The 13,269-nt window shown below is 34.0% G+C and overlaps 1 protein-coding gene across 1 annotated transcript in view; it reads left to right on the forward strand.

Moving 5' to 3' along the window:
* Nucleotides 1–13,269, forward strand: part of TBC1D22A (TBC1 domain family member 22A) — a 159,572-nt gene that overhangs the window by 73,349 nt on the left and 72,954 nt on the right. Inside the window, exon 11 of the mRNA XM_021384663.1 lies at nt 11,572–11,699. Coding sequence (XP_021240338.1) covers nt 11,572–11,699 — 128 coding nt within the window. The remainder of the gene's footprint in view (nt 1–11,571; nt 11,700–13,269) is intronic.

Below are 13,269 nucleotides of genomic sequence, written 5' to 3' on the forward strand. Positions count from 1 at the left end.
GACTACCATCAAGTGACTACCAAAAGTCATTATGAATTTCTTTTAGTACAAGTAAATAGAATCTTCCTTTACGGAATTGGGATATAGTGTGTTTTATCAACCACTCCTCCCAACTTGCTTTCATCCATAAAACTACTGGGAGTGCAGTAGGTGCTGTTCTCCCAGTCATACACAAAGTTGTTGCATAGTATGGCACCAGTATTGATCTGTGAGATAGGCCATTTGTAACTGACTGCCATTTAAGCTTCGATTTGAAAAAGATTTTTTTAGTATTTTTAGGGCCATTTCTTTTCGTGTAGAGGAGTGTCCAGCTATTTCCTTTCTTTTGCCAGAAAAAAATAGACTGAAATACATGAAAGATTAAAATAAGGTTTTAGACATTACGCTGGCAGTAGTAGATGTGCACTGCTATTTCAACCTTTGGATGATGTCTCAGGTAAGGGATCCTGACCTGACCTGGTTGGATTTTTTGACAGAATGATGATACAGTTAAATTAAATGTTATCGTTTCTTACTCTTTGTTTCTATGTGCTTTTTTCTGTCAATCTTCGTATTGAGTCTGCTGTACTGTAGCTAAATAGAAGAGTATGCTTGATATCAATTTAATAGTTTTGCTTTAAAAAAAGAAATTGTATGGTTTATCGTAACTATAAATATGCTAATTACTAATTATGATTATTGTGGAGGAAAATAATGTTCCTGTTGTTGCTGTGTCACATTATTTTCTTGATGGTGAATAACTGAATGGTGAAGAGAACCTTAACATAATAAGTAGCTGCTTGAGTAGATGAAGCTTGTGCAGCTTGTTCTCTTATTATAATGGGTTACCAGTGTATGAAAAGTGATACCTAACCCTTTGGAGAGTGTTAATACATTATGTTAGTGATTCAAGCAACCTTCATTAACCCAGCCTCATGGATCGCAACTCCTCTCAAAGTGACTGTCCTTGTGTGTACAGTGCAAAACATTGAATTAGACTTCAAACAATCAAGACGTTCTGTTAATTTAATCATAATCTCAGCCCATTTAAACTCCAGAAAGTATTTTTAATGACCCATGCGCTCAGTGGAATTTTTCACTTTATTAACAAAATATTTTTATAGGTAAGACTGAATAATGTTTTGTCTTCAAACTCTGTCTCATTTTTCTTCTTGTCATCATTATTCAGGTCTGTCTAAGAATTTTGCAAAAATTTTGCAAGAGAGGATCGGTAAATAGCTCAATAATACAAACTATCTCTTACAAGTAGCTACATTTTCTATTTTCTGTAATGTCAGTGGAGCTTTTCTCCTGTAAATCATGAATAATCTGATGAGTTGTAAAAAGCTCATACTCGTGTGTGATGCTCTCTTCCACGATTGCTTCACTTTGGCTTGAAATCAAGGAGACGTGTTGTAGGAATGCCAAAACTAACTCAGGATTTATGTTTCCAGAATTTACAGAAGTTTAGCATTTACCTGGTTTCAGACTTGGGAGAGTATCAGGTTCTTCATTTTACTGAAAAACATCTGATAATTACATAAGAGTGTCAGGTAGCCTGTGAGAAGGCTGAGCCTTTATGTGTAGAAGTAGTCTTGGTTCTTCCTAAAAACTGACAAAAAATATAGGTTGTTAAAATGGCATGGCATTCTCTAAATTAGCAAAAGAGCAACTTGAGGAAAAAAAAATAAAACAGCTTATTACATTTTTATTATTTAAGTTGGATTCTGATTAGTGTTAGAAAAAACGTGTAAGGATGGTATTCACAACTCAGAGCCTAGTATAAATATTCTCCATCTTCTGTGAGGATAATTTTGAAACATTTTATTCTAAATGTCTTAGAAAATAACTCATGAAGTTTGCATTTATGTGCTGAACAGCCTATGTTTTCACAAAATCAAAGAGTTGTAGGGGTTGAAAGGGACTTCTGGAGATCATCTAGTCCAACTCCCTGCTAAAGCAGTTTCCATTGAGTAGGTTGCACAGGAAAGTGTCCAGACTGGCTCTGAGTATCTCTGGAGAAGGCGACTCCACCGTCTCTATGGACAGCTTGTGCCAGTACTCTGTCACCCTCAAAGAAAAGAAGTTTTTTGTCACGTTCATGTAGAACTTCCTGTGTTCCAGCATGTGCCCATTGCCCTGCATCTTGTCGCTGGGCACCCCTGAAAAGAGCCTGGCCCCATCCACTTGACTTCCACCCTTTAGATATCTATAAGCATTGATAAGATCACCTCTCAGCCTTCTCTTCCCCAGGCTCAAAAGCCCCAGGTCTTCAGTGTTTCCTCACAAGGGAGATGCTCCAGGCCCCCAGTCATCTTTGTGGTCCTCTCCTGGACTCTCTCTAGAACTTCCCTGTCTTTCTTCATAATTACTACTTTTTTGTATTGTTTATGTGAATATTTTAAGTTATGCCTAGCTATAGTTAAAATGTTTTTTCACTGTTTAAAGCCATGGTATGTTAAGGAGGTCTTTTTCATTGCTGTGTTTTTGTAAATGTATTTCTTTCACATTGATTGAAATACAAATTTGATAATGTTTTTTTTTTTTTAAACTGTTCTTGTCAAATTAATCTTAACTTCACTAACCATACTTTATTTATTTCTGTCTTGGATTGTAAACATCTTGGTCAGATGACTGCATTTCTTTCAATAATGCCATAATAAGGACATTTTAAACAAGAAAATTGTTGTAATATGCTGTCATTATATGGCCTTAAGTTTATACTGTACGTATATTTTAACTGTTTTTACCCCCCAAAAAAAACTATATAAATCTTTTGTATGTATTTCTTTGTTGTGCATATATGTGCAAATTAAGTTCTTCATAAGACCTAGTGAATTTACAAGTTTTCATTTTTATATATTTATTTGGTTATACACAGAAAAAGCTTATTTTATTGCAGAATTCTTGGTACTCCTATTTTGAAGTATTTGCTTTAGGTGTGTCCGAAAGATTATTTAATATTCAGTATTAATGTATCATGTTATGGTTTCTTATTTAATTAGGCATGTTAATAATACATCCTTCATTAGTATAGAGCTAATGGACCTGGAATTCTTCTATCTAATGTCCATTTAGTTGAGAGTTAGTGTTAAGAGCTGTGTACTAAATGGCTGAACATTCACTGGGATTCCCGCAGTTTTCTCTGTATGTTGAGTTGGCACCTAGCATTTGGCAGATACCATTCTGAGAGATAGACAGGCCCATTCCTGTAGAATCACCCAGTAGTTCAAATACAAATGTTTCACGGTTTTGCTAAGATCTTAATTTTGCCTGATGAATTATGGCCAAAAAGTGCTTGGAGAAATGTATTTGGTAGCTTTTATACTTTTAATAGTCTGTATAGATTATTCAGTTTCTGTGCTGACTGAACTTTTTAAACAGTGGAGACAAATGGTTTTGATTTTTTTTGTTTTTGAAAATCTGATTCTCAAAAAGACAAAATATCAGCCAGGGCTAATACATTTACTTATTTAACAACACAATAGGTGTCTGCTCAGTGTACCATGATAGATATAGACTAAATGGTTTGTTCAGTTTTTAATTTGAATCTTGGTTGTTTGTACAATGAACTGAAGATGACACTGTGGTGATGACAATTGATCAATCTTTGCTATATATTCAATCATGCTAATGATTTCTTTAAAGTATGGTTAAAGAATACTTAACCGTGTGTGCAAAATTATGTTCATGTTTAATTATGTTGTAAAGCATTTTACTGACACCTGTAATTTTCGACTAAAATTGTATCTGGGGGGAAAAAAAGCCCCTATTGTAATAGTTGTGAAGACTTCACGTTCTTTAAATCTATTGAAGCCTTTTGAATTGGAAGGGAGAATAGAATTTAGTTAGATCTTACTGCTGCTGTTGAAAATCAGTGATTAATAAGGTCATTCTTTATGTGTCAGCTTGATGCTGAAGTGATTAAAAAACTTGTAGGCATTTCATAATTGTTTTAAATTAATTTGTGCCGTAAAGCTCTTTTTCATTTTAACAATGCCATCTTATTTTTTATCTGATTTTACGGTTGTAATTACTGTATTATACTTTAATCTACTCTTAGATGCTGCTCACTGGGCATTATAATTATTTAATATATCTTTTAAATCATATTTTTATATTTTACTGAGGAGTTTACATTTATATGCTCTTCAGGGTTCAGAGATCTTAACAAGAGTTAATTAAGAGTGATGTTAAAATCATTTATAAATTCCTGACTTTTGTAAACACTTTGACTTTTAATTAGCCTAAACTTACCATTTTTGTGGCAAATTAAGAAGTAAAGAAAAAAATAACATGATCTGAAATTTAAGAAGTGTTGGACATAAACCCAGTTATGAATGCACACAGTTGTGATTTAGAAGATTTGGCTACAGAAGTCTACTGAACGCTTCTTGGAAGTAGAACTATCTGATCAAATGTGCTTCTCGTCATTATTTGTTACATTTTGAATATTAAGGTCAAGTTCCACCTGGGTCACCAAGTGTATTTTTAGCTTTTAGCTTGCATGATTTACTACTTGTGTTACTATTAGTGTTTTTCCTAATAGTTTTCTCCGTTTTCCTCTGGATACTTCAGAATTATTACATGCCCTTGTGTCAGTTCTCCGGTCTATCCCCCTGTCCATTTTCTGCTTTTGCTTTGGAATCAGTCTCTTGGGTTTTTCCATATCAGTTGTATCTTTTGTATATGAAGAAGATACTTGTAAAAGTCCTAACCAGTAGCAGTATTTTTAATGGGCAAATTTCAAATAGACAATTATCTCTAAGCTGTAGGCCACAAAGAATACAATTAGGTACTACATCTGGTCTTCTGCCAGTCTTGTTTTCATTTTGTACTGCACTTTTCAGTTTTTTTTTTAACAACATGATTATAATTCTTACAAAGGATGAGGTAAAAGGCAAACTAATTCTGGAACAAAAAACCTTAAATGCTAATTGTATCTATTTGGATCCCTACTAGTACTGGAAGCAGAATTACGTATCATAGTGAGTGCTTACCTTCAAGTGCAGATTTGTGATCACTTCTGAGTGTCTTTTTCGAGTCATCAAGAATTTATGTTGCTTTTAATGAATATTAATAAAAATAATGGAGATTAATAATAACTCATGGCTAAGCTGTATTCTTCACAGAATCACTTTTATTCAAATTTTAATTAATTCAGGTTGAGGGTTTCTTGTTGGTTGTAAGCTTTAATCTGCGTCTGGAGATATCTGTTGTTGAGGTTTTACTCCAAATTCATATCTCTGTCTCCCATAAACACACTAGTTTTGAACAACGTGGAGCTGATTTGCAAAATAAAGAATGAAATGCAGAACTTGCATTTGGTAGGCAGAGTACTGTAAAGGGAAGCACTGCTTACCAAAACCAGTTTTGTCAAGTGCATGTTGTAAGTCAGGGGCAAGCAGCTCATCACAGGATTCTGCTCTCACAAGTTTACTCTTGTGGGTGACGGCATTCACAGCAAGCAACAATCTTATCCAGTATGTTACTTGTTGTTTATGTCACAGTACTGTCTGTTTTTAATAACTCTCCATGCTTTTAGAAAGTTCAACCAGTTAGAATTGCTTACTTTAACACTGCATTGATTAGAATAAAATCTTGTTGGTAGGTTGCTTGGTTGCTTTCCTCTGCTAAGAAGACAGTACTAAAGTTTTGTAAATGGTGACAAAGACTGGCAGTCAAGTACCAAGTCGTAGCATTATGAAGAAACTGGAAAAGAAATCTGTTACTTTACACTATTTATAGAGATTGTGTGTAACATCTCATCCCTGCAGTGGGCCATAAAAAGTTTTCTGTAATTGAAAAGTTGCAATACTACACTGGGAGGAAAATCACTGTTGCCAGCTCAGGTCCATAAAAACTGTGGCAGTGCTACATAGTGGCCATTTCCTATTTGTAATCTAACAGTCAGATGAAGTCGAGACTTGCAAGCATGTCCCATGTGAGTTAATATGAGATTAAGCCATGTGATTTTCTTTTCTATAAATTCGTCCTTTAATGAGGAGCGGCCAAATTTAATTGATAATCAGGCAAGTAAAAGACAAATGTTTGCATTGTGGTGTGTGAGAGAAATCTTATCAACCATGAGGCAATGAAATGCCAAACGTAGTATTTGACTGTCATGGGGCTTTTTAAACATTTAAATATGAAATTGCTGTAACCTATGTTATGAAGCTTCACTGTCAACATTAGCTGACAAATTGAGTGAGTTAATTAAGTCATAAGTAATAATTTCGTACTACATTTGATGTGGGAAGAAAGGTGTCTGGATTTTAAATTCAAAAGACAAAATACAAGACAACAAAAACAGCTAGAAAATTCTGCAGCTGTATTATCTGTTTTACAAATGGGGAGAAGAGAGGAGGAAACATTTGGATCACACTGGTCTATTTATCTGTTTTGTAAAAGTGTCTACAAAAATATTAACTAATATTAAATAGTAGGGGGGAAAATAGATGAATAAGATGGTGAATGAAGATCCTGAGTGTTTTTTAAGCAATTCTTAGCTCTGAATTGCTGTTCAATCTCCACTGCATTCCTCCATAAGATCATTACCTGCCAAAGAAATATTTAGCTATTTTTATTAAAAAACTTTTCATCAATCTGTATATTCATTCAGGGAACCTTCAAAAGAGTCATTAGAAAATTAATAGAAAAATAGGATCGTATGTTAATTCTGCAGTAAACTTTATGTATTTCAAAATGAAAGTTTTAAGTTTTGAAACAATGCTTCTTTTGGGTGGCATGCTTTGTCTGCATTATTATCCCTAAGATCATTGATTATAATTTTTTTTCAATGTCAGTCATTTTTAAAGTAACAAAGTGACTAATGCAAAATCAAGGAGAATTTGACAGCAAGGATTCTCATATGTAGTTGATGTGGAAATTGTTTTTTGAAATGTCAGTCCTCCATATTGTTCAATTTCTTTGGCTTGGCTTCCATCACGTTAGTGTCTGAATTTTTAGATTATAACACTTGACTTTATTGGCATGGCCCAGAAAGAAAAACATCCAGCTAGAGTACCATTTGAAATTGAGAGTGCTTGTATATTTCTGTGGCACATTTTCATGCATCAAGTAGAAAGGCCACAGGCATTATTCTCCATGTTAAGAAGAGTGCCAACAAAGCCTCTGCCATTATTTTTTCTTTTCATTTTGGATTGGTACCAAAGGAGATACTCTTGTAGCCAGTGTAATCACTTCAAGAAGAATCTTAATGAAGACAAATACATGCTTTTTCTTCCTTCCCTTGTATTAAAAAGCCTGTTTATTTATCAGATACATGTTAATTGCATTTCAGGTGATGTTTACGATTAGTCTGTTTTGTATTTACTTTAGAAATATGTATAAAGTGTTGATAAAGTGGAGTTAAAAATGAAGTGCTGAATTATGAACTATGAAAAACCCCAAACTTTAAATCATTTGCAAAAATGTCAAAACTAGATTTAGAGTCAAGCATCAGAAAAGATTGCTAGGGTTGATAGGAATCTTTAAATAAAGATCATCAATAAATGGCTAGTACTGCAAAGTAATAAATTACACAGATGCATGCAGTGGCTCCATGCTGTGCCACTGTAATTTGGCAATTCAAGCATCATTTTACTATTATTTTGCCATTCCTCTTTGCTTAAGTAGAAGCTTTCAGCTGTTATTGTGTCAGTGTCCCCCAGTCAGGTCAACACTTCAGTCGTCATGCTTTTGTACAGGTTATTTTGTCCTTAACTATGCTTTAGTTTTTCAGTCTGTAGTCACATACCACTTTAATTCTGAAATCAGTAAAACAGCATGAGAAGCTGGCGTTAAACAATAATAAATATTTTATGTATATAGCTTCTGCTTCCATAAGAAATTAAAATTTTAGCTGTATGCTACATCATTAGGTACTCATAATTAATTTCAAAAAATTTTGATGAATACATAGAAACATAAGTATTTTGGCTTTTAAAAAGATTAAAGCACTTGTTGATGTAACCTTGTAGTGAATAGGTGCTGCAAAGATTTTTAACGGAGATATGATGGATAGAATTATGGCAGCAGCCCAGATTTGTGAAACAGGGAGGATTTGTGAGACATACTTGACTATAATTAGTGTTTAGGAAGCCTAAATGTGATCAGATTAATATATCCAGTAAGGGTGTTTATTAAAGTTATCAGTAATCAAATATGCTTTTACTGTGGTACATGAAATACACATTTTTGGTGGAATGCTACTTAAGAAAACATTTGTATATTGTACTTATTTTTTAAGGTTTGCTTCACCAAAACCTTTTCTGTGTACATAATTATTTGAAGTACTGGGAACCTTATTGAATATAATTCTTGTTTCTTTTGAATTTTGATATAAGTTGTATTTTTTTTCATAACTATAACATAATTTTGCTGTCTGAAAATGCAGTAAGTGTATTCTTATAAAATACCTGAGATCTGAAAGTTGACAGTGATTACATAACTTGCTTGTTCTTCGCCAACTTGTGCTAATTTTCAGTGAAATGGAAAATTTAAATTTAGATTACAACTGTCGTAATTACCTTTATCAGCAAAATAGCCCCTACTGACAATTACTTAAAAAGTAGGAAGGATGAGCCTTTTCAGTCATTGCGTTTTCTATTCCAGTCTTACATCAATTGCGTATAACTCAAGGAGTTTGGTAGTCTATTTTTCAAATTCTTTAGACTAGAAAACAACTTCCAAGAAATTCATTATGAATATTAAACACTAGTTGAAATATAAAAACTGGCACAATTTATTGTTCTTCATTACTTCCAATGGCTGCAAGCAACCGAATGAAATACGTTTCTACTCGGTGAAGAACAAAAATGTTAGGTGGTGTTTGTGAGTTAGTACACTAGCTAGAAATAAAACTGACTGTTTTTGCATTCTACTTGATTATCTAAATGTTGTAGTCTGCAATATAGGTATCTGAAATAAATTTAACATAGTATCTCACTTCAGTATATGTGGCTTGAAGCTAAATTTCCAGGCAGACACGTGATAGTGGTTCTGCGCTTGTTAGTACCTGCGAGGCATGCCAGGCCTCTAACTGTGCTGAAAATGAATATCAAAAGGTGTTATTAGTATGTAAACTTGTACGTTTTAACTGTCTTGTTTCATTCTTAAGTTTATTTTTTTATGGTGTCAGGACATGTAATTACAATAGTTGCCTTCTCCTTTCAGCAGTCTTTCAAGTTGAGAACTTCTTCAGCATTTTACCGAAGGATAAAGGATTCCACCACGCAGAGTTCCACATCTCGTGGAAAATTCATTTGTTGATTTAAAAAAAAAAAAAAAAAAAAAAAGAGTACTCATTGCTCTTACACAGGCTGATCGTGTCATGTCACACAGACCTTAGAAACAGCCTTAATGTTGTCTCTATCACAGATGGGGTACATGGTGAATTTTGCAGAAAGCCCTAGAAAGAAAGGTTTTAATGTGATGGGAGGTAATTAGGTTTGTAAAGGTGGAAGATTAGCCACACGATTTTGAGATTGGAAGGCAGAGGTGACTGTGGGTAGTGGGATATCCATCACAAAGTTCTCCTGTATGAATAATTGTAAAAATATTTAAGTGTATAGGCACAACATAGAATAGTAATGTAGTAGTACTTCTGTACACAGAATGGCTGAGGAGAGGGATTATCTGGAACTTGATGAGATCAAGTAAAAGCCTGGCACATCATAACGTCTCCACCCTCATTCTCTAAGTGATCACATCCTGTAGTAGGAGTTCAGTCTATTGTGTATTAGCAGTATCTGTTTACCTGTTCAGTGTTATATTTAGAAATGAAATAAAACATCTGAAGATTTACACGCTTTTAAGTATAGCTACAAGATTAAAAAATATAAATAAATCCCAGAAGTAGCGGATATTTTTAAGATGTTCACAAACAATATATTTTGCCTGTATTTATACAATGGAAGTTTATGACTTTAAAAACATAGATAATTTAGCCATGGGTAGATAGGAACTACGAGAGTGCCTTGGAAATGTATCGATGCTTTATGCATATTTATGGGTGTTTGTTTTTGGACACTTTTGGAGCCAGTGAACATTTGGTGTAATGTGTTGTGACTGTTCTTATTTGTAAAAAAGCTTGCTGTTGGTTGTTTTTAAAATCTGAAATATTTTTACTTCTTCCATATTGAAACAACTTTCAGTTTTCTGAAAGTCAATTGGCATATTGACTAAAACTTTCATATAGCCTTAAAATGTTTTTTGAGAAAAAGAATTATAAAATTTCAGCTTAAGCCTTTAAGCTGTCACAGTTTTCAATAACTAAAAATAATGATTTGTTAAACTGGTATTACTGGGCTCATCTACAATCCTGTGCAAACATGTTCAAATTTAAATAGAGGTGTCTTGAGTGAAATTTATTCTGTAAGTTTTTACTCTGTGCTCAGTCTTCTGTTATTCTCTAGCCTGCTTGCTTCAACAGGGAGGCCCCAGGAAGCACACTGGGTTATACAGATGGACAGCTGATCTTTTTGGTCAGAAAGATTCAAATAGTTCAGATGTTTTCCAAAAGCATTTAACCAACTGCTATAATGCATAATTTAACTTCTGCTACCTTAATCTTTATACAACGTCTTGTTAACAGTGCCACTGTACTTTTGGGATTTTAGTTGTTCATTTAGTTTTTTAGTGCCTTTTTAGCTCTGATAAATACGAAATTTGGAAGATCAGTGTGTTCTCACTATCTTTGCTTTTAGCATACCTCTGTGAATGTGGATGAAGGAGGATACAGTAGCAAGAAATCTAATAGAGATGTCTTATTGAGGCCTTAACAAAGACATCCTGTCATACATTTATATTAAGTATAACTACTGCAAAAATGCTAATGTCTTAATTTATGGCATGTTAGCTAAAAACACTTAACAGAATGTTTGTGACTCTTTTGGGCTAAATTTTGCTAAATACGTAGTAATCAAACTAGCAGATTAGCTCTATTAAAGATAGAAATAACTCATGCAAGTCCTAATCTCTCAAATTGATACATTGATATGTACTTTTAAAAAATTTGTAGTCGTTTGATATTAAGAAATTATTTAAGATGCAGTTTAAAATTTTCTCATTCTGTTTTGCATGCGTTAATCTCAACTTTCTGTTTCAAGTGAATACAGTCTTTACTTATTCTTTCTTTTATACTTCTTTGCCCTTTTATTATTGTCTTCTTTTTATTACCAGTGTTTTAATTTTGGAAACGGTTATGTTATTTGCTAACCTTGTTGCTTGTAGTCCTGCCCCAAATAATTTATAATCTAAGAAATTAGTGAATATATATCTACATATTCATTTCATTTTATAAGTTTGTAGATTATTTTTTGTATATTGAGAAGTTGTGACTTTTTTCTTTTTTTTTCTTTTGATTGTGAACCATTCTTTAAGTGGTCCAAAGGAAGAAAAATAACTCCAGTGTACTGTGTGATTAGTTGCTTCTCGTGTTTCTGTTTGTAATTTTATGTATTTATTTGCCTGCATCACCACATTTTATCTGTTTGGGATCAGAAGATTATTTAATTTTTCAGATATTGCTTTTGATAGTTAAGGACTTTAGAAAAGATTCAATAAAATGTTGGTTTATTCTATCTTTAGAACAAGTTCATAGACACTTGGATCAGCATGAGGTGAAATATTTGCAATTTGCTTTCCGATGGATGAATAACTTACTGATGAGAGAAGTCCCTTTACGGTGTACCATCAGATTATGGGACACATACCAAGTAAGTACTTTATTACACTTCCATAACTCTGACTGTATGTTTTCAACATGCAGGTATGTTTCTGTGTTATTCTTCTTGAACCTTTTGACTTAGAGTCATAATGATAAGAGAGAGTCTTCAGTGATCATTACCATTTAGAAACGTTAGAAGTTTTCAGTCATCTTGCTCTTAGAAAAAAGCGCTGTATATCATATCAATTTGTAGTACTAAAATGTACCCCCTGTCAAAGCAGGGGTTAATGACTATACCTCTTCTGCCTCTTCAGAAAAGCGAAACACTGAATTTTGTTTAATCAATGCCCTCCATATATTCTGAGTTCCAGGCTTCACACTCCCTCTCTAACTATTCATTTCAAAACTAGCATCCAGCTCTCCAGCACTGAGAAATGCTCATCCTTCTGTAATTTGTCTTGTTCTATTGTTTATCCAGACAAAATTCCTTATGTTGCTGATCTCTACTTGAGGCAATTAGTTTCCTCAATAATTTCTTCTCAACTGTCAAGTGAAAGAATTGGTATTAGTGAAAAGCTGTTAGCCTGTTCTTAGTTCTATTTCTTGGTGTTCCAGCAGCTTCCGGATCCAATTTTTAATTATTTTTAATTATTTTAAGTATTTATTTAAACAGTAGACTTTTAGCAATGGTGAGGAGCACTGCCAGGGGACAGCTGTCTGGGTAGGGCAGGCTGCCTGGTTCCTTTGAGTCCGTACTGGGTGTCTGTTCTGGCTCCCCCACTTCATGCAGACTTCCAGGGTGGCAGTGAGTGGCTTTCCTACTCTCCCAAGGATACGAGAACAGCAGCCTTTCTTTAAAGAGGAACCCACTGTTGTTTTCACAGGAGGAAACCTTTTTTCTCCTTGCTCTTCCCTTTTTACTATCAAAGCTGGAGTAATGCCTTGTCACTGAGCTGTACGTTTTCTTCAGTTCAGAGAAAATATGGACTAAATATTGATGTTCCCAGCTTAAATTACAACTTGGTCATTCTCAGAATAGGGCCTGTTTTCCCATGAACTACATCAAGCGGCTTCAGGGGAACAACAGCACTCTTAATAGTCTTCTGTTGTATATTTCCAGGTGTGATAGATAACTGTTGTTATCTAGAATGGTTAGAACCATGCTATATCTATTGAAGTCTTTGCAGTTCTTCCATTAACGTTGTGACAATAGGATCGGGCACTTAGATGATGCCCAGATCTGTCTTGGTTTGAATGGTAATAAAGGTTCTCTAGCTGGTATCATATTTTTGTCTAGTTTAATTTAGGATTCGTCAGTCATTTGTTATGCTCTGTGAAGTAAGTCATTGAACATACAATCCAAAATACCTGTGGTTGATCTAGTTAAAGTGTAGGGGTGGAGGGAACTGGAAAGGTTCCCAAATCCTCAGTTAAGTAAATGCTCTGGTATTCTGTAGCTGTGTCTCTGAAATCCACTAAAATTTATCACTGTCTTCTGAAGCAGAACTTTGTAAAATAGGAAAATTAAGGACATTATGCATGTTGCTTACAAAGAATGTGTTGCAAGAGCTTCTTAGCTGTAAATATTTTGTTTTCCTCATTCTTTAACCCAAATTGCA

Source organism: Numida meleagris, chromosome 1, assembly GCF_002078875.1.
Source record: "Numida meleagris isolate 19003 breed g44 Domestic line chromosome 1, NumMel1.0, whole genome shotgun sequence".
Lineage (NCBI taxonomy): Eukaryota > Metazoa > Chordata > Aves > Galliformes > Numididae > Numida > Numida meleagris.